Below are 22640 nucleotides of genomic sequence, written 5' to 3'. Positions count from 1 at the left end.
ATATCAACACAAATGCTTTCATGAAGACAATGCACTTGTGTCAAGCTCTCAGATGTTTTTAACATCAACATTGCAGCTAACACATTCAGGCGTTTAAATGAAGACCTAAAAAAAGTAAATGTGCCACATTAAATAAAGTCCACGCTTGCTAACTGCACCAGAAGTTTGTCAGAGTGGATTGGATCAAAGCAGTGCACACTCTGCTCAAAACAAGATTGCCAAATGGACTGAACCCAAGGGACCACAGGTTTGTTATTGTTTCATGTTGTCTAGTCTACTTGGACTGGTTTATGTAGAGTGCTGTTGAAAGGAGTTCCCATAGGACGCTGTGCAAATACACATGTATTTAAAGGCGAGGAAAAGTGTGTGTGCTTTGATTTGACCTACATCTGTGTGTGTGTGTGTGTGTGTGTGTGTGTGTGTGTGTGTGTGTGTGTGTGTGTATGTGTGTGTATGCATGTGTATGTGTGTGTGTGTTTGTGTGTGTCGTTCTCACATACCTAACAGGACTATAGCCTACATCTTGGTCCTCAGCTGTGACGGCTCCGATTATAATGCCCACTGGTGTGTTCTCATATGTCTCCATTCTATAAGACAGTCGGCTGAAGACAGGAGGTTCCTCCACATCCAGAACAGTCACTTTTACTGTGGCAGTGTCCTTAAATGGTCCCAAATGTAGGAATCGATGATCAAGAACTGCATTTGAAGCTTCTACTTTAAAGGTGTAGGATTTTCTGGTCTCGTAGTCCAGACGCTGAAAAAATGAATAAAATGAGACATCATCAGTCATAAACCCTTTAGGACTGATCTCTGTTTTATGGTCATTTGGCAGCATTGGTGAAGTGATATCAAATTGTTTGCGACTGCATACGGTCATAGAATAGCAAAACACCACCATCTTTCATAAAACCCATGATCTAAGTAAAAATGCTTTCCACAACAGAGGGCTCATGCAGAGATCAGATGAGAGGGGAACGGGAAGGAAAAGCTGCTGCTCACTCATCTCTGGAAACACAGGAAGGAGAATAAAGGAAGAAAAGAAAAAAAAGCAAGGAGACAAGTCTTTGGCCAGTGGCTTGCATCGCTGTGCTCTTTCAGCCATATAGAGCAGAATTTGGCGCAGTTACACCTGAAAAGCACAACAGAACGGACTGCAGATTTCAAGTTCAGCAAACAGCATTAAAAAGCCCCACTAGCCCATGATGAAACTTAAAAAAATGCTAATAACTAATGATTTTATATAATTATTTAATAATGCCCATATGACATCATCTTCTATGACATCACTATAAACTATTAACATTATTAAATGGTTATATGTGTGTGTGTGTGTGTGTGTGTGTGTGTGTGTGTGAGAGAGAGAGAGAGAGAGAGAGAGAGAGAGACAGAGAGTACGGAAGTTCTAAGCGGCCATGCATTATAATATTTTTTCTTCTTGTTTTCACGTTAGAACGACTTAATTTTCTCGTTATCTCGACATAACGAAGTACGTTTTCTCGTTATAACGACTTCATTTTCTCGTTTTCTCGACATAACGAAGTTCGTTTTCTCGACATAACGAAGTTCGTTTTCTCGACATAACGAAGTTCGTTTTCTTGTTATAACGACTTAATTTTCTCTAAGAAGTTACAAAACTGCGCCAGCAGGTGGCACTATAGACATTATTTAATTTTATTTAAAATAAAGGGAAAATGAAAAGTGAGTTTAATCCAAGCAGCTCTAATTTCGCGGTGTTGCCATTTAAACGTGTTAATTACAAAAACAAAACGTTCGTTGTACTGTCTCTGGAAAAATCAACAGTGATTGATCAGCCTTTATTTATATACAGTATTGTAGCTAAATTTGCTGAAATATAGGCTACAGTAAGAGCGCCTGCATGGTTGTCCATCAGATGCCTGTCAAAGTTGAGTTCGTTACTATAGCAACAGTAAAACTGTCATGTCGTTATAACGAGAAAACAAACTTTCGTTATGTCGAGATAACGAGAAAAATAATCCGTTATAACGAGAAAACGAACTTTGTTATGTCGAGATAACGAGAAAAATAAGTCGTTATAACGAGAAAACGACTTTCGTTATGTCGAGATTGTCACACCACGGTCTGTCCAGCAGAGGGAAACCTTGAGCACAAGACCTTCCACAACTTCCTCATGATTTCCTGTTAATGATTAGCTCAATGATATCACCTGTGCCTGGCTTGTTAGTGTTTGTGTGTGGGCATATATAAGGCCTGCATTTATTTGTATCTTTGCTCAGTCTTGAAGTTCTTTTGTTCAGACAGATCCTTTGGCCCTATGTTTTGGATCTCTTTGAGAGACTTTTAGCTCAGAACTTTGACCTGCTTATTTGGAGGCTTTACTTTGTTTTTTTGAACCTTTTTGCCTTGTGGATCTGTACCTTCTTCAGCCATGCTTCAGAGTTTAACTCTCATGTTTATTCAAGAAAGTCACTAAGTAAAGACAGTTTGTTTTTCTCCAATCCTGCCTTGTGTGGTTCTCTGCAGTTTGGGTCTACACTGCTCTGTGGTGTAGTGGCTAGAGCATTGGGCTACCTGCAACACATTCTGGGTTCTAGCCCCGGTTGTGACGGCAAGACTGAGCCACAAAATGATGGACCCAGCAGAGGCTGAACAGATTCATGGAGCCCTTAGCAAACAGGGAGTATTGCTTGGAACACATGCATCACAGCTACAGAGGCTGACAGATGCTGTTAACCAGATTGGGGAATCTCTGCAACAACTACAAGCCCGCTTGCCCCGAGAACCTGTAGCAGCACCGGCCTCTGATCCTCCACCAATAGCTGCACCTATTTCCCAGGAACCCAAGATCCCAGCCCCTCAGCGCTATGATGGGAAGCCTGGTACATGTAAGGGTTTCCTGACTCAAGTCTCTCTGATTTTTGAACTCCAACCCTCTTCCTTTGCTTCTGAGAAGGCTAAGATTGCATATATAATATCCCTGTTGTGTGATCGTGCCCTGGATTGGGCCTCAGCTCTTTGGAGACAACAGTCCCCCATTTGCTCAGATCTAAAGGTGTTCACCGAGACTCTCCAACAGGTGTTCGACCATCCAGTCAGTGGCCGTGAGGCAGCAAGAAGGTTGCTTGACCTACGCCAGGGGCATCAATCTGTGGCTGATTATGCCATTGAGTTCCGTACTCTGGCTTCTGAGAGTAAATGGGATTCAGAGGCTCTTCTTTCAACCTTCTACCGTGGCCTTTCTGAAGATGTTAAGGATGAATTAGCCAGTAGAGACTGGGGTTCAAGTCTGGAGGAACTCATAACCTTGGCCATCCGCATTGATAACCGTATTCGTGAGAGGAGAAGAGAGCGTTGCTCTCCGCAAGTCATGCCCATGTTATCACCTACAAATATTCCAGAAATCGTCCATCTCAGTCAACAGACAGAGGAAGAACCAATGCAGCTGGGCAGGACTCGTCTATCACCTAAAGAGAGAGAGAGACGCATGAGAGAGGGTCGTTGTTTCTACTGTGGAGGTACTGGCCACATGCGCTCTTCCTGCCCTGAATTAGCGTTAAAAGCCAAGGCTCGCTAGGGTGTGTGGGGACCTTAGCGAGTGGAACTGCCCAGTTTAACACTCCTCACTCCCGTTTACTGTTGTCCGCTACCATTACTTGGGGGGATGCGAAAGATAAGAGAATATCATTGAAGGCATTTGTGGATTCAGGTGCGGCTGACAATTTTTTGGACATTGAACTGGCAAAAAAGATGTGTATCCCCTATGAGACTTGTCCTGCATCCTGGAAAGTTGAAGCCCTGGATGGCAGACCTATTGGGTCTGGAGTGATCAGGTTTAGAACCGTTCCTCTGTGTTTAACCATTGAAGCTAACCATCATGAAACAATCTCCTTTTATCTTATTGAGTCTTCCAGAGAACCCCTTATTCTTGGTTACCCCTGGTTGCGGCTTCACAACCCTCAATTTTCCTGGACCTCGGGAACTCTTCTTGACTGGGGTTCAGCATGTAAGGACTCCTGCACCTTTCCTGCTTCCTTTGTGGCTGGGAATAAAGAAATTCTGGCAGCTATTGAAGAGGTGAGTGTCTGTTCATTGAATAATCTACCAGATCTGACACTTATGCCCCTTGAATATTATGAGTTGAGAGAAGTGTTTAGCAAACAATGTGCTACCAAACTACCACCTCACAGACCATATGATTGTGCTATCGACCTCCTTCCTGGCACACTCCCTCCTAGAGGTCATCTATATTCCCTCTCTGCCCCAGAAACTAAAGCCATGAATGAATATATTCAGGATGCTTTAAGAACTGGCTTCATTCGCCCATCAACATCACCAGCTAGTGCAGGTTTCTTTTTTGTCCCTAAGAAAGATGGCAGCCTTAGGCCTTGCATAGACTACCGTGGGCTCAATAAAATAACTATTAAGAATCGTTACCCTCTCCCACTCATGTCATCTGCATTTGAACTGCTTCAGAAAGCTAAGATTTTTTCAAAATTAGATTTGCGGAATGCATACAACTTGGTACGTATTCGGAAGGGTGATGAATGGAAAACCGCCTTCAGTACTCCAACTGGCCATTGGGAATACCAAGTCATGCCCTTTGGATTGGCTAATGCCCCAGCTGTGTTTCAAGCTCTCATTAATGATGTCCTGAGGGAGATGCTGAATCGTTTTGTGTTTGTCTATCTAGATGACATATTAATCTTCTCAAACTCTCTACAGGAACATATTCACCATGTCCAACAAGTTCTGAAGAAGCTACTTGAGAATCATCTTTTTGTAAAGCTTGAGAAGTGTGAGTTTCATGTGTCTCAAGTCTCATTCCTAGGGTATGTTGTATCTCAAGAAGGCATCCAGGTGGAAGAAAAGAAGGTATCTGCCATCACAAACTGGCCCCAGCCCAAAACACTGAAGCAGGTACAAAGATTTCTTGGTTTTGCCAATTTCTATAGGAGGTTTATTCGTAACTTCAGTACAATTGCAGCACCCATTTCCGCTCTTACGAAGGGTTCACCCACTCATATTCACTGGACTGCTGAAGCTCTAAAGTCTTTTGACAGGTTAAAGAAACTGTTTTCTTCTGCCCCAATCTTGGTACACCCAGACCCTGAATTACCTTTTATTGTTGAAGTGGATGCATCTGAAGTGGGAGTAGGAGCAGTTCTCTCGCAGAGATCCGTTACAGATAACAAGGTTCATCCATGTTCCTTCTTTTCCAGACGCCTGTCTTCAGCAGAAAAAAATTACGATGTGGGTAACCGAGAACTCCTAGCTGTGAAACTAGCACTAGAAGAGTGGCGCCACTGGCTAGAGGGGTCCAAGCATCCTTTCATTGTGTGGACAGACCACAAGAACCTGTCCTATCTACAGCAGGCTAAGCGCCTTAACCCCCGTCAGGCTAGGTGGGCCCTCTTTTTTACCCGTTTCAATTTTGTGATCTCTTACAGACCTGGATCAAAGAATGTAAAGGCTGATGCCTTATCACGGCAGTATGATTGCTCCCAGAAGGACCGTTTCCCAGAATTCATCATTCCCAGAGACCGCATACTGGCACCTATTTGCCGGTCCATCGAAGATACTGTGCGTGAGGCGCTACATGGCGTGCACATTCCTGATGAGGTTCCAGCGGGATGCTTGTTTGTCCCCAAGGAAGCAAGATCTGAGGTCCTTCAGTGGGGTCATGCCTCCTCCCTTGCTGGACATCCAGGAGTAGAGAGGACATTGGATTTTATTCAAAGACGGTTTTGGTGGCCAGAGTTGTCAAGAGAGGTCCGATCTTTTGTACAAGCCTGCCCAGTCTGTGCTCAACAGAAGGCTTCTAATCAGCGCCCTGCCGGTCTTCTACACCCATTGCCAATCCCTCAACGTCCCTGGTCTCATGTATCCATGGATTTTATCACGGGTTTGCCAGTATCTGAAGGTAACACTGTTGTACTGGTGGTGGTGGACCGCTTCTCTAAAGCTGCACATTTCATTCCGTTACCTAAACTTCCTTCTGCTAAAGAAACTGCTGACATTGTCCTGCAAAATGTTGTAAGGATCCATGGAATTCCTGTGGACATCGTTACGGATCGGGGTCCCCAGTTCATGTCTCGTTATTGGAAGGCATTCTGGTCTCTATTTGGCTCTTCTGTCAGTCTCTCTTCAGGTTTCCACCCTCAGTCAAATGGCCAAACAGAACGGGTGAATCAGGAGTTGGAGAAATATCTTCGCTGCTTCACATCCCATCAGCCATCCTCTTGGAGTCGGTTCCTGGTATGGGCAGAGCTGGCACACAACACCTTACGCAGCTCCTCCACTGGATTTTCTCCATTCAAGTGTCAATTTGGATTTGAGCCACCATTGTTCTTCAGTCAAGAAATAGAGGTTGGAGTTCCTAATGCAAAAAAGTTTGTTGAACGTTGCAGGAAGACATGGAAGAGGGCTCACTTAGCCTTGAAAAGTGCTTCAGCTCGTTTCAAGAAGTATGCTGACAGGAGAAGAAGGGTGACCCCATACTTCAGAATTGGACAAAGGGTCTGGCTCTCAGCTAAGGATTTGCCTTTAAGAGTTGAGTCCAAGAAACTTGCCCCAAGATTTGTTGGCCCATTCAAGATCACTAGAAGGGTCAATCCCGTTACATACCAGCTTGCTCTACCAAGATCGATGAGAGTAAGACCTACCTTCCATGTTTCTCAACTGAAACCTGTAGTAACCTCTCCTTTGTCTCCCCCAGGTCCCGTCCCTCCCCCCCCTCGTATTATAGAAGGTGGCCCCACGTATACAGTGAGGAGGCTGTTAGACTCAAGACGCCGTGGCCGTGGTTTTCACTACCTGGTCGACTGGGAGGGATATGGGCCTGAGGAGCGTACCTGGGTGCCAGCACGACACATCTTGGACCCAGACTTGATCAAAACATTCCATCACCTGCATCCTGACCGTCCAGGGCCGTCTGGAGCCGGCCATAAAGGGGGGGGGCCCTGTCACACCACGGTCTGTCCAGCAGAGGGAAACCTTGAGCACAAGACCTTCCACAACTTCCTCATGATTTCCTGTTAATGATTAGCTCAATGATATCACCTGTGCCTGGCTTGTTAGTGTTTGTGTGTGGGCATATATAAGGCCTGCATTTATTTGTATCTTTGCTCAGTCTTGAAGTTCTTTTGTTCAGACAGATCCTTTGGCCCTATGTTTTGGATCTCTTTGAGAGACTTTTAGCTCAGAACTTTGACCTGCTTATTTGGAGGCTTTACTTTGTTTTTTTGAACCTTTTTGCCTTGTGGATCTGTACCTTCTTCAGCCATGCTTCAGAGTTTAACTCTCATGTTTATTCAAGAAAGTCACTAAGTAAAGACAGTTTGTTTTTCTCCAATCCTGCCTTGTGTGGTTCTCTGCAATTTGGGTCTACACTGCTCTGTGGTGTAGTGGCTAGAGCATTGGGCTACCTGCAACACATTCTGGGTTCTAGCCCCGGTTGTGACAGAGATAACAAGAAAATTAATTCGTTATAACGAGAAAACAAAAAGGAAAAAAAATAAATAATGCATGGCCGCTTAGAACTTCCGTACAGAGAGAGACTAAAAAACAGACTTTTTTTTATAATTTATAATTAATTTCTTAGGAAAGGAATGACAAACAATAATAGTGACCGCAGAACACAAATGATAAATCATGTCCTGCGGATTCGTTTTTCCACTAGAAGTTGCCTGTGCATGATTGCGGCTTGTAAAAATAAACTAAAAATATTAACCTAGAAATGCGCTTCATGTGCTGATATCTATATTAATTGATTTTATTCAAGTCTATAAGTCTCCACTGCTTAATGGAATTCAACACATTAGGTTAAAACAAAAGGGAACAGAAGCAATTTTGATGAACATTTTTGATACATCTTCAACATCTAAACAGATTTACATTAAGATCTAAAAAATGAATTATTCATTTTCAGCATACCTTACACAAATAATTCCAGTCCAAAACCCAGTGTGTTTATCTGAAAAGAAAAACTACTGCACTGGGGTTGGTTAATAACTTTAATAGAGTGTAAAAAAAAATATATATATATATATATCTCAGTCTGTTGCAAGCCAAAAACAATGGACATAAGTTTTCCAGAACAGTTTAGGGAATATAAATTCTCAGCAATGTTGAAAGAGTTTGATAAAAAAAACACTTTCATAAAAAAATAAATAAAAAAGACCGATTACAAAGATAACTTACCAATATTTTTTACAAAGACCTTAGTACTAAAAAAGCATCAGCTTTATGTCTGCACCACACTGCTGTTCTGCAGGAGGTGTTATCACTGGTGACAGCAAACAACAATTATGTCTGTTGTTTCAAGCTAGATTTGAAATATGTGACTTGCCTCTCTGTCTCCAGGCTGAGCTGTCCATAGTGCTGGTCATGCTGAAATAATTACAACCTTAGACATAACATGACATTTATGTATTTGCAACTTTTGGACAAAAGACTGTAGCATTACAATTAAGCTCACAAACTCTGGCCTTGAGAGAATACCATGATAGTTGTTTAAATCGGGTCTACATTATAAAAGCATTAATTTTACATGTCTAAACATGTTCTGATTCTGTTCTTTTTGTCCTTCTGTGCTCCTGTAACAGAGTCATAAGGACACGTTTAGAGTGAGAATGGGTTGTGTTTATAGCCGTTTCAGAGTCTTCTGAGGCTGTTACTCTGAGAATTAACACAAAGGCCTGTTTCTCTATTTTGGATAATCTCCAATCTAAAGAGAATGCTATTGTCAGATGCTAGTCCATAGAGTGTTTTTGTTATTCATTCAATACAGTGCACATACCAAAACTTTAATTATATCCCCTTCTTATATACATTTATTCATGAATTTTTTTTATGCATATCTACACTTTTTTTTTAAGTACTGTTCATTCTACGGTAAGTGCAAAAGGTTTTCAATGAGGAAGGATTAATACAAGCCCTTATGTTGCAAAACCAAAGTCCACCTTTCAATCCTTTAGTTAATATAAAGACAATTATCCCTTCAAACCATTACCTTAGTAGATCCTCTTTATGCTCAAAGCAGCACTGAGCCCATAAAGCCACGAGGCCCAAATGCTCAGCCTCAGTGTTTCAGAAAAGTCCCTTTGTAGCAGAGCAGGGGCGTGATGGAACAGTTTGTCAAAGAGAAATAAAGGGAGAGGGATGTCTGTTATTGAGGACAGAGGGGAGAGGGGGCATTGTCATTGACCCTCCTCCATGCTCCATGGTGAGGATCCCACATACCCATTTCCAGATATTTTTTTGGGTCACCAGATATGGCACTTTGTCACTGTGCAGCCTCAGTTTGGGGAATAAAAAAGTGGAAAATAAAAGAGGGAATGAAGGACAAATCTACTGTTGATGATTTTATAAATTATGAATTATGAGGTGATCACAGAAAAAGAGAGCTTTTGATGAATTAAATAAATACTATATCAATTGCACAGATTAATTTCATTTATTATGATTAATCAAACATAAACATTTGAAGTTGTAAATAATATATTTTCACACCGAATCACCAAATTAATGTGAAAACAAAACAGTATTTAATGCCATTTCTTACTAAATATTATGAATAATACCATTTCTTGCTAAGTACTATAAGACCAGAATGACCAATACCAAATATGCCAATTATTTATAAATAATTTGTAACATTCAATTAAAAAAAAAAATATTCACAGAAATATGAATACACAAACATACATAAGTAGATGTACATGTCTAATGTTAACATTAATTAAACCTTATAATAAAAATATAAACAATACTGACAAACTTAACTTCGCTTTTTTTACCTTAAAAAGATAAATGTAAACCTATTTTGGTAAACACTTTAGTTTAGAGTCCAATTCTCTCTAATAACTAGTTGCTTATTAGTACACATATATAGCATAGATCATTGAATCTGATTAAATCGTTTGCATCTCACTCAGAAATGACCAAAAAGTTTTTTTGTTTTTTTTTCCTATTTAAAACTTGACTCTTCTGTAGTTACATTGTGTGCTAAGACCGACAAGAAATGAAAAGTTGTGATTTTTCAGGCAGATATGGCTAGGAACTATATTCTCATTTTAGCATAATAATCAAGGAACTTTGCTGCCGTATTATGGGAGCAGTATGTGCAATGATATTACACAGCGCCTGAAAATAGCCTGCCGTTGGAAGTGACCTAGCTGGGGACTATGCACCCATGATGTACTGTAACTACAGAAGAGTCAAGTTTTAAATGGAAAAAATATTGAAACTCTTTGGTCATTTTTGAGTGAGATGCTAACGGTCTAATCAGATTCAATGATCTATGCTAAACTAAGCTAAAAGTGCTACTGCCAGACCCCGGAAAACGTCTGAATGGATTAGAAAATGGTAAAACTCAACAGTTTAACACTATTTTCAAAAATTGCGGTGTGTTTGTAGTGCGTTGCTAATTCACATGCATATTACTACCATACTGGTGGTTTATTTTTGTTTATAAAGCACATATTAATGTCTTATTCTTGACCATATTTTACATCCTTTAATGCTTAATACCTTACTAACTATTAATATGCAGCAGATTAGGAGTTTATTGAAGCAATAGTAAATAGTAAGTTAATAGTGACCACCAGTCTCCAAACTTAACTGTGACCTATGTTACATAATAGTTTATCTAACATTCTATTTATAGTGCTAGTACTTTTTAAATGACAAAAAAGTAATGAAACTAAAGTCTACTATATTTGTCTACTACAAAGCATAGCCACCATTGCTTTCCTTTTCTCCATATGCATCTCTTCATCTTGGTCTAGATAGAGATGAATAGCCACAGTGGCCTGTCATTAGGTGTCCAAAGACTACACTAGTTTTGAGTAATGAAAGTGTAACCTCTCTACTCCCTGAAGGATAAGAACACACCAGCCTCATCCGCACGCCTTTGCAAAGGCATTTGTTTCAGCTAAGCACTTATAGCACAGCCAGCAAGTCTTTGATTGGCCATGTTACAGGGTATCTGAGGGGATTTCTACTTGTCACATCACATCAAGAGATAGATGCTTATTGCCATGGGTGCACTCATTTATTCATGTCCACTAAATATAAAAATATTGGGCTCTTTCTTGGATAGGTCAGCACCCACAATACATTTTCTTTTTAGCATGTTGGCAAAACAGGAATGGGAAAGCGATGTTCTTAGGACAATCGCAAAGCACATAATGAATTGATAAATCCAAGAGCAGGCATTGCATAGAGTGGGTTAAGCATTCGCGCTTTTATGGCTTTATGCATTATTCATTGGAGATACTATGGCCATCCAGTAATAAGATATGACTCACCTCGGGGCAAACACACACCAGCGCCTTAATGAAAGAGCACGAGGGGTTATTGTTGTGATCCTTGAATTCACATGTGTTTGAAAAAGAGATGCAAATGGCATTGTGATTTGCATCTGATGTCATCCAGCCTTAGCCAGCATATAAATATTGCCTTAAATAAACATCCAAATACTGTCAAAGAATTCACTTACTGTGTGGTAAAGGAGCTCCTGTTTTATTTACAATACTGCATAAGCTACATATGGAACTGCACTATATTAACAGATTTTTGCCTAAGAAAGAAATAAAAAAAGGTATACAATCATTATGCCATGGCGACATGTTTTTTTTTTTTTGTTTGTTTTTTTTTTTATTATAAAAAAATAAATAAAAATAAAAATAAAAAAATGTAACAAATTTTGATTTTTTTAATCTATAGAGAAAAATGCAGTGTGATAGTCTTCTCTTCTCATTCATGTTCATATATACTGTAAGTTTTGCATCTTTGCTGCCATCTATGTTTGAAAATCTGAAATTGCATTTCCTTGCAGAATTATATTCCATACGTGGGTTGTGATCCAGTGCGGATTATTCTGTATTCACTGTACTAAGTAATCACAGATTCTAGCTTATGTCTTGGAATATATGACCCAAATAAGAATTTTCTCCATATATTGTCATCTGAACAAGTAAGTAACAAGTCTGCCACACTTTGTTCTGACCAACTGAGGAAAAAAAGCATTACGATAAATTGTGCTACCAATGGTTATATAATCTAATTATCGATTAGCTCATATCAAACCAAACCCTGCAAAATATAATTATTGTTATACTTTATTCTTAAATTATTAATGTTAACAACATCAGCATTGCTTGACTATGAAAATAATGTGTATAAGCATGTAGATTTCAATTTCTGTATAGTCTAATCTCTAATTGTCACAACAATATACTATAAAATGTAAATAATAAATACATGTACACTACTATTCCAAAGTTTGGATAAGATTTTATAAAGGAAATTAATCATTTTATTTAGCGAGGGCACATTAAATTGATAAAAATTGAAAATAGAGAAGACAATGTTACAAAAGACTGTTATTTCTAAGAAAGGCTGCTTTTTTTATCTTTCTATTCATCAAATAATTCTAAAATAAATAAATTAATAAATTAATTAATAGATCACGTTTTTCAAAAGGAAACAGCAATGATTATCATTGTTGATAATATTAATAATTATCTCATGAACAACAAATAATCATAGTAGATTGATTTAAGAAGCATCATGTGACACTTAAGACTTGGCTGCTGAAGCTTTGCAAACACTACAGTTTTTACTGTATTTTTCATCAAATAAATGTAGTCTTGGTAAGCATAAATTACTTTTTTCAACTATATAAAGAATCTTACAGACCCTAAACGTCTGAACATAATTGCAAAAATAAAAACAAAGTTTTATATATATATTTTACTGTCTGAGACAAAAAATGACTACAAGAAGCCATATTGTACCTTTTTCAGTATGACTGTTCCCTCATGAGTGTTCTTATTGCTGTAAATATCAAACATGGAGCGTCCGTCACCAGGAGCGATGCTATATTCCACTTCTGCATTCTTCCCAGAGTCCAGATCATGAGCTTTGACCCTCCCCACAGACGAGCCCACGGGTGAAGATTCAAGAACGCGTAGGTGAAAGATGCCTGTCGAGATTCATAAACACCTTTATGAGTGATCCAACTCTCCCCTCAGGAATGGACATGACTTTACATTTAGAAATTACACTGAGAGGTAGTTAACAATAATCATCCACTAATCACTTCAGCAGCTCAGAAGGGAAATTCTAGAATACTAATCACATTTGCAAATTCAACACTATTCAGTTGTTTGTGTTTGGCAAGAGCCCTTGGTGACTTAATCATTGCCAATTGTAAATCTGAGGTTCTTTTCGGGTCATGCATACTGTTCAGTCCCTGTTTTGAAGATAGCCCCTCTTTGATATTAGTGCCAGCCATTAAGTGAATTAAACAACTCAAACAATGGACTCATGTTTAAGGTTTCTACAGAGCATAGCAAATATGAAACCAGACTAAATTCACATTAAGATAAACTGCAGCTGATATAGAATTGCTTACAGTATATTGTGAGCTGTATTGCACTCTATAATGAATCTTGCATGTCTATTAACAACTGCTTTTGAGCATACTTTTAGAAAACCGTGGTGGGTTGTCATTGACATCACGGAGAGTGATATTGATGGTTGTGATCCCAGCTAAGCCCCCGAGCTGGCCACCCATGTCCTTAGCCTGTATGACCACCTGGTACATTTCTTTGACCTCCCTATCCATGTTGGGTAAGGCAACTCTTATGATTCCTAACACAGAGAGACAGAAAAAGGGAGAGCATGTGAGAAAATATACATATATATATATATATATATATATATATATATATATATATATATATATATATATATATATATGGTTGCCTGTTTTTATGCTAATTTCCAAGACTAATGAAATTTACATAAAACAATTAAGCGACTTAAACTCAATGAAAATCATGCAAACTGTTGCCTTCAGTTCTACAGTTTTTAGAGTGAGGACAGCAAGATGATTCTTATAGTTAGACCCTCATCTGATGGACATAAAAGACCTTCAGCAATATGAAGAATTGAACAGGTCATAATTAAACTGTGCTGCAGTGCTTTTGTGATATTTGATGATTTGATGATACTTTGATGATATTTTATATCATTAAAAGGCAAATCCCTGGCATTCTTCTAAAGACTAATCAATCCTAATTGTTCCCCTCTCAGAGGAGCTACTTTTTGATCAGGAGATGATGGCATGACGTGAGGCGAATAAAATGCCAAAGGCAAAGTAGTAGAAAGGCTTTGGGCAGAGGGGTGTGCTGAATTCTACAGAATGCAGAAGACCATGTGTTTAATCCCTCACCTGTCTTGGGGTCAACAGAGAAGTACGGCTGCCCATGAAGTATGCTGTATACAATCCGCGCACTGTTTCCATAAGTAGGGTCGTCAGCATCAGTGGCAGTTATTTGTGTCACATATGAGCCTGATCACAAACATAAAAAAATACCATAAAAGGCAATCAAATGACACTAGAATTGGCATATATAATAATAATGAGGAATACAGACAATATTTATAATTCACAGAAATTTATATATATATATAAAATTTGTATATATAGTACAAAAAATGTACTTATGATTGCACTGCAATTGTAAACAAGCATACATTATGCAACAGTGTATGGTTTATGTTTGTTTCAATTTGTTTAATCATGTATCAGCCAGAGGAGAAAGGGCTCCTTGCTGATTCTTTGTTCCTCCAAGGTTTTCTTCCTGTTCAGCTTAAACTTCTCAAAAAGATCTGGATTGTCAGTGTCGCCTATGGCTAGCTCACTAAACGTTGTAAAGCACTATTCTTTGTAAAGCTGCTTCATCACAGTGTGTATTAAAACCTGTAAAATAACAAGTATACAAATATATAGTATATAGACCGCTTAATGAAAAAAAAAAAAATAATAGGTTCTACATATTAAGAGATCAGTGAATGGTACTGTGATAGGATGCAACTCAACCATAAAGAAGAAGATAAAGTCACAGAGTGAAGTGACCGAGCGCTGAGGCACATAGTGCATAATAATCACCAACGCTCTGCTGATTCCATAGCTGGAGAATTCCTAACTTCCACTGGCATTAATATCATAACAAACTGTACAGCTTCATAGAATGGGTTTCCATGATGTCTCACATCACCAAGTACAATGGCAAGCGTTGAATGGAGTGGTGTAGCATGCCGCCACTGGACTCTGGAGCAGTCAAAAAGTGTCTTATAGAGTGATGAATCATGCTTCTCTATTTATTTGACAGTCTGATGGGCGAGTCTGGATTTGGAGGATGCTGGGAGACCGTTACCTGTCTGACTGCATTGTGCCAACTGTAACGTTTGGTGGAAGAGGGATAATGGCACTGTTTTTAAGGAGCTGGGCTTTTTCATGGATGTATTTAGAATACAGTGTCCCTGTTGGTGTAATGGTCAGTTGTTCCAATACTTGTGTCCATAAACTGTATTTAATGATACGTTTTTTTTATATATAGGTATTAATATAAATATGTACTCCACCACATTAGATATCACTATAAATGTAATTCATTATGATGTTAATATTTATGATTTATAAACATACGAAGACCAGAGAAACATCTTTTTGCACACTTATTACACTTACAAAATGTAATAACTTATTCGTCCAATGAATGATGGTGTATGCCAGACTTTTCCAGTCATTTAGTCTGCTTTAAACCCACCCCTATCAATTGCAAGCTTGCATTCATTTTTGAGTGCAACACCAACATCTCAAAATCCAGTAAACAACCTATTTTCCCCACCCTACATTTTTCTTTCTTTTTTCCCCTTTGGACAATTTGTTACACTCAAAAGTGTGTCACAATACTGCTATGGTAGCACCATATAACATTTAAAAAAAAAAAAAAAAAAAAAAAATATATGTCTTTTTTTCTGTCTCTCTCTTTGGATGATCTGTTACACTCAAAAGTGTGTCACATTTATAGTCTGGGTAGGACCATATTTTATTTTTGACAAAAATGAAAATATGGATGTGAGGGATAGAAGTACAGAACGTTTGACAATATGTCTTTCAGAAATAGAAAAAAAAAACTAGGAGGACCTAGGACCTTTATACAGTGGGTTCAGTGACAATATGTTTATCCCTAAAAGCCTAATACTTTTTGAACTAACCAATTAAATTGTTTCCCAAATATATGTATTAAAAAAAAGTCTCAAATATTACAATGCACTAGGATTCAAATCTAAAAAATGGCCTTCAATGTAATCAATTCAAAATGGTGTTTAGAAATATAAGAGTCAGAACAGCTGTGAATGATTTCCTAAGGGAAAAAGCAGTGCTCCACAGCATTTGCTAGATTAAGCATTTGGGATTAGTTGTCAGTGTGGCTGGCCAGCTGGTCCTCTGAAACGTGCCCAAAAGCCGTCTAAAACCATCAAAACAGACCATCTTAACCAGCTTGGCCAGGCCGGGAGACCAACTAACCACCTTAGGCTGGTTTTAAGTGTTTTGTTTTTTGTTGTTGTTTTTTTTTTTTTTTTATCAATTCAGTTATTTATAAGAGCAACAGATAGTGTTTAAAGTTTTTCACTGACCTTAAAGGGGTCATATGATTTGATTTAAATTTTTCCTTTCTCTTTGGAGTGTTACAAGCTCTTGGTGCATAAAGAAGATCTGTAAAGACTTAAGTCTCAAATCCAAAGAGATATTCTTTATCAAAGTTAAGGCTCTGCCATGCCCACCTAAAACAACTCATTCAAACACACTCCCACATGTCTACCTCACTATGTGGAAATATTTGTGTAATGCCGCCCAAATGTTCAAGCAAAGAAAGAAGCCGTGGTTTCAGTAACCACAGTTAGTATTGAAGCAGCCATGTCAGTGAGATGCTGTGTGTATCTAGGTGAACGCAAAAGCACTTTATTTGGCCTTCTGAAAGTAGATGCATTTAGAACTCTTTAAATTTACTTAGAACAGCAATGCATTTTATGGACGACCGTTTCGTGAACCTAGGAGTGGAGGTAATTCTGACTTTGCTATGGTAATCTGCCACTACTGAATCGCCTACTGTATGTTTTGGTATTGATCTAAGTATTTACATATTGACTATGTGCCTTTAATGGTTTGCACATCATGTGTGTGTGTGTGTGTGTGCGCATGCATGTGTTTATTTATTGTCTTTACATTTATTTTGAAAGATGAAGCTTGTGATTATGTAAAGTGGTGTTACATTTTCAACAAGTGCTTGTGATATTTGACCAATCAAAATGGACTGGGTCAACTTGCCAACAAGTGCAGACTTTTGTTTGAGAGATAGAGACAGGGTCACACAGTGGAGTCAGCTGTCTTAACCGTCCATGGCTTGTGTACTGCAAACATATACGAGCTTTATCACTGTGTCTGTCACGTGACACTGTGTCTGTCATGTGATGCATTTGAGAGAGGCGGGGCGTTGAGGACCTACAATAGTGTACAGTATTTAAAAAAAAAAGTGTTTTTTGAACATTAAAGCATGTCAACATATTATATTACACCAAATACACACACAAAAAAAATTATCTTTATAAAAGCATAATATGACCCTTTTAAATTTGTGGACAATAAAGCAGAAGAGTTCAGATCGTCAAATCTAGAATGAATGGGTCTCATCTTACTTTAAAGCAACATGCTTTGAGGCCAGGATTTTCTCACAGTATCAAACACCCAACCATCTGGGACATAATGAGAAGTGAACTCACCGACGGGAGACATCTCTGGGATGCTGGCAGAGTATGGGCCCTCCAGGAACCTTGGCTCATTGTCATTGATGTCCTGGACTTTGATAATGAACTCTGACTCGGGCTCTAAGGGTCTGCCCGTGAGCACGTCCACAGCCTGCGCTCTCAGTGTGTAATAAGGCTTCTCTTCTCGGTCCAGGCTCCTTAAGGCATGGATGTCTCCAGTGCTTGGCTCGATGGTGAAAATAGAACCAACTCCTTCACCTGAGAGTGTGTACTTCACGATACTATCTCCCTTATCCAGGTCAGAGTGAAGCTGGAATGTGAGAAGCTACAGTGAGAAATCTTAATGGGAGCTGGTGAGTAAATGACTGCTAATTAGTGTCATTAACCTGTAAACATATTCAAATATATGCAAATACAAAATCAGCAAACAAAAGACATTTCTGTTACAAAACCTAATCTTTTACTAAACAAAAATCTAGCATATCCACCAGGAATTTGGGCCAATCATAACAATCTGGCACAGATGACATTTACTCCTCACTGTTTATGAAAATAAATGTCATATTTTTGCTTCTTTATAATGTGCCATTGGATAGCTGTCAGGAGGGTTGGATTTAGCTTATTTCCCCTTCTTTTCTTCTTCTTTTTCTGTTCTTCCTTTCGTCTCAATTTTAATTTATTGTAATTTATATATTTCCCCTGTCTTAATGATTGCTTTTGGTTATTTTGCAAGATCTTTGTATATTGTTTAAATCAAAGCTATATCTAGTTTGCCTGTTCTAATCTTATTTGATATGTAAATTAGTTTTTATTGTTTTTTGTTGTTTTTTATGTTTAATATAAATAAATAAATAATTAAATAAGTAAATAAGTAAATAAATAAATAAATAAATAAATAAATAAATAAATAAATAAATAAATAAATAAATAAATAAACAAACAAATAAATACATACATACATTTTATCCAATTGGAGCGACTGGCACTTTTCCTTATCTGGGCGGATGAAGAAATGTATTGTCATCTGAGAAGAATTGTTAGTGATGCAGTGACATATGATAAAATAATAGTAGTGGAATAATTTATTGGGCCTATTATGACTTTTGCAATCTATTTGCAACATTTTTTTCTCCTATAGTTCAGTATTTTGGTTTGTAGTCAACTATTATGATGTCTCTGTGACAAAAGCAGCTGCATGAATGTGAAAGTTTAAAACAAAAATGAAATCATCTACAGAAATACTGACCGCATATAACCCTCCATGTTTACAAATACAAGCACAGCTGTTTACAGGTTGATGATGTCACACAGTTGAGTATTTTGGATAATTAATTCTGGATAGAGACCAGTATTTTGGAATGGATGTGTGAATGTCATTGACTGTGTGAACAGTGCATTTTCGAATTTACCAGTAAAGTCGTTCTGATAATTTTATTGAAATTTACTACCATTACTGTGTGCAACAGGCTATGACAAATTATTCTTATCCATTTACTTACAGTAAATCAAATTTGGCCTACCCAAACCAATCCGACAGTATTTCGTTCTCTGATCATGCATTATTATTCCTACATTTTGAGGATGTCCAAAGAGGATTGATGTGGATAACTCTCAGTTATTTATTTACTGTTAGCAGCTCAACAACATTCATTTATTTATAGCACAGATAGTCTTCAGCTGAAAATATAATGACTTTACTGAAGATTTTATGGAACTCTCTTTTTCTGCAAGGATAACTGCTAAATAAAATATTACAAAACATAAAGACTTCAAGATTATAGAGTGTTGCAGAAAACTGTTATCTTTTCAACCCAGAAGAAGCTAAGGAAACACCACATTTTTCAGCTGGGGTAAAACGGAGTTTGACTGGAAAGGAAGGATTAAGTTTGAAGTCCTGGAATTAATAGTCTGAAAGGGGGGGGGGGGGGGGGGGAATCTCTGATGTAATGTGAAAGGATGCAAAATGTTCAAACGGAGGAGGAACTATATACTGCTAAATCCTGTCAAATAGCAGATAATCCATGAGCTACAATCCAGCATTGATAGAGCTAAACCGTGCCAAGTTTGCCATTTATATCACAAAATCTTTAAGAATGCTGCTGATGCCAGTAAATAATAAAATAATAATAATAATAATACACAATCATTAATTGGTGACCACCAATGGATGTATAGCAGGTAAGGTAAGGTAAGGTAAGGAATAGAGGTAAGGAAGATGCTGAGTGTTGACAGTAAAATACCAAGAAAAAAGGCAGGGCTCACAATAAGAGTTATTTTCTACTGAAAAGGTCAAGTCTGTAAAGAAAATGTGAAAGTGGTGTAATATATCCTCACTGCAAAGGGCAAACAAGAAAGTGTAACTTGGACAAATAAAGACAAAAAGAAAACTTGCATGTTTAATAAAGCACATTGGCAATTTTGTCAGCATTAAATAAAATGAAACAAATTCTCTAACTCTTAGAAATGAAAATGGTTAGTTTGAATCAGACTTTGTATTTCATGGGACAATTCTTAATCTGCTTGGGTCTAATTGTTGGTGTATCTGCAATAATGTTTGCAATTTATACCCAAAGTAACTTTAAAAACAAAGCAAAATGTTCAAATTAGAATCCAATTAAAGGCTTTCTTGTGACAACAGATAAAACATTATTTTTCTGACACAACCTGCAAATAGCCTTCAAATTCAGACTGCCTCACTAGTTACCTCTTAAATGTATACAATACAGTATTTTTCTACAACTTACTTGGATTGAGAAAGAATCGGTCGTTTAACAGAGCCCCCGACAATCTCAAATATCAAATATTGTTGCAGCGGATGGATAGTCAAACTGACATTTATTCAAACTGACCCATTAATTTTTAAACAAGTTTTAACTGAATTGAGAGTAGCCTATAATGTGCAATGCACAAAGCACACAAGATAGCTACGTCTTTCCCCATTCCAGTGTTTTACTTGCTGGCTCTAATTAGAGTTTTCCTGTCATGTAACTTTTATTTAACATTTCATGTGAAATGCCACTTTCATTATGGTGACAGCTCAAACATTACATGATGGAATATGTAATAATTTCCCATGATGTCACCTCTGTTCACAGTCTCCACCAAATTCTCATTTTAGATATGGCTGGTGTGAGCTGCAAAGTTTAAAGTGTTATGAACTAATGAAAATGCATTAGAAATTACTTCATTGTGCAAAGTGTCAGACAAAACACAATAAATGTAAGCTGTGAAATTTTTCAGCAGCACAACAGTTTTACAGTTATGAAATTTTGCTTTACAGTCAAAAAGGCTGAGGCATTAATCAAATTATCTCTTGTATTATTTAATTTAGACAGTTCATGTAAATTACTTCATGTGATCAATTAAATTTAATTAATTATTTAAATGCATATTCACAGACATATTTTAGGCAGAATATTATGTCCTTTTTAAAAGAAAATATTTAGTCAAAAAGCTGCTGATCCTGAATGTGCAGATTCATCCCCCTTATTATATAGACCTACATATTTAGAAATGGTTGACAGAATTATAAAATAACAGTGATTATAAAATGTCAACAACTGTTAAAAATTACTCTTTAAAAGCAGCTTGCTCATTTGATGCCAACATGAACATCATCCATGCAATTCATGAGTAGCCTGTAAGCCTCATTTTTCCAGTGACCTGAGTTAAAGGAGGTTATAGCCAGCAGACACTATTTATAGTAACATGCTAACATGTTTGTTTGCAATTAAAGCTTTATTAGCTCTTGCAACTTCTGTTCTTAGAGTTACATAAATCAGAGGTTACAGTCAAGGCTCTATAATGTCATTTGACTGATCTTGAGAGAAAAAAAAAAAGTTGTTTTTGAGTGTGTTGATGTGGCATGTGGTTGAGAACATGACCGTGACAAGCTCCTTTCTTCCAATGTACATATGCACACACAGCACTCAGCTAGGCCACACTGATTGCACTGGCATTGACTGCAACTATTCAATTTGGCCCTGATCCCATTTAAATTGATGGTGCTCAATCCAAACTATCTTTGTAGAGGACCTTGATATAGAATTTTCAGCCTGGGATACAATATGGAGCCCTTTTAACCTTCTTCCTTTCCTGTGAATACCAATTAAATGGTTTCAGGTTATAACATCCACATTTTTATGTTTGACATGTAACAGTTTTGGTGGATCATAACATGTCCCACAGACAGATAGAAGATGGTGTGAAAAAAAAAGTCCACTGACGTCAGATGTCATTTTTTGGTTTTTGCAATGTAAGTTTTCCAAAGTCAAACTAAAGCCGGGTGCACACTGTGTGATTTGTAATAGTCCTTTATGATTGTTGCTATTCAGACTGTATTAACATGATCCTCATGTCCCACTGTAGTATCTCAGCTTTCATTAATGTCAGACTGTACGGCAGTCAAGAAAAAAAAAAAAAAGACCCATGCAAGAAACATCTACCCATGACATGTTCGGTGAAGGTGAGCTGCATTACATTGGAATGAAATGGTGGCTAATGGTGCATGTCCACTGCCACAGAGCAGAGCGAACATTTTCAGGTCATTCCTATGAAAGCTGTGCAAATTACCTTTGGAGAGAATCTCACATTCTTTGCTGCTCTTGCAAATACATTACAGTCAACATCTGTACATTTAGTGTACATCTGAATGTACAAAAATATATGTATGTATTTATGCATTTGTAAAATTTTATTTGCAATGCACTGCAAAAAAATAAAAAATAAATAAAAAATAAATCAATAAAAAAAAGATAATAATAAAAAATATTCATTCATTATTATATTTGTAACTTTTTACATGTAACCACTTCCTGCAGTCTCCATTGCAACATCTGGCTGTTCAACTCATGAACCATGTTTTGTGGTACATAGAATATTTCGTTTTAAGTAACTTGTAATCAACAAAGAAGGGAATATGAAAGAATAACTGCAAGCTCTAGTTCAAGCCTTTGCACACACCCATAGTTTTATTCCCAATCTATACTCAACACCTTTGACTCTAAACATCGGCTCTGAGAATCAATTTCATCTTA

At 37.7% G+C, this 22640-nt stretch overlaps 1 protein-coding gene across 1 annotated transcript in view; it reads right to left on the bottom strand.

Annotated features, from left to right (window-relative positions):
- Nucleotides 1-22640, bottom strand: part of LOC128029410 (cadherin-12-like) — a 50192-nt gene that overhangs the window by 14182 nt on the left and 13370 nt on the right. Inside the window, exons 3-7 of the mRNA XM_052617195.1 lie at nt 17620-17914; nt 14222-14341; nt 13471-13638; nt 12780-12967; nt 501-754 (exon numbers count right to left, since the gene is read on the bottom strand). Of these exons, the coding sequence (XP_052473155.1) occupies nt 501-754; nt 12780-12967; nt 13471-13638; nt 14222-14341; nt 17620-17914 (1025 nt within the window). The remainder of the gene's footprint in view (nt 1-500; nt 755-12779; nt 12968-13470; nt 13639-14221; nt 14342-17619; nt 17915-22640) is intronic.

Source organism: Carassius gibelio, chromosome A2 (assembly GCF_023724105.1).
Source record: "Carassius gibelio isolate Cgi1373 ecotype wild population from Czech Republic chromosome A2, carGib1.2-hapl.c, whole genome shotgun sequence".
Taxonomy (NCBI): Eukaryota; Metazoa; Chordata; class Actinopteri; order Cypriniformes; family Cyprinidae; genus Carassius; species Carassius gibelio.
This window is presented reverse-complemented; position numbering and strand designations above follow the sequence as displayed.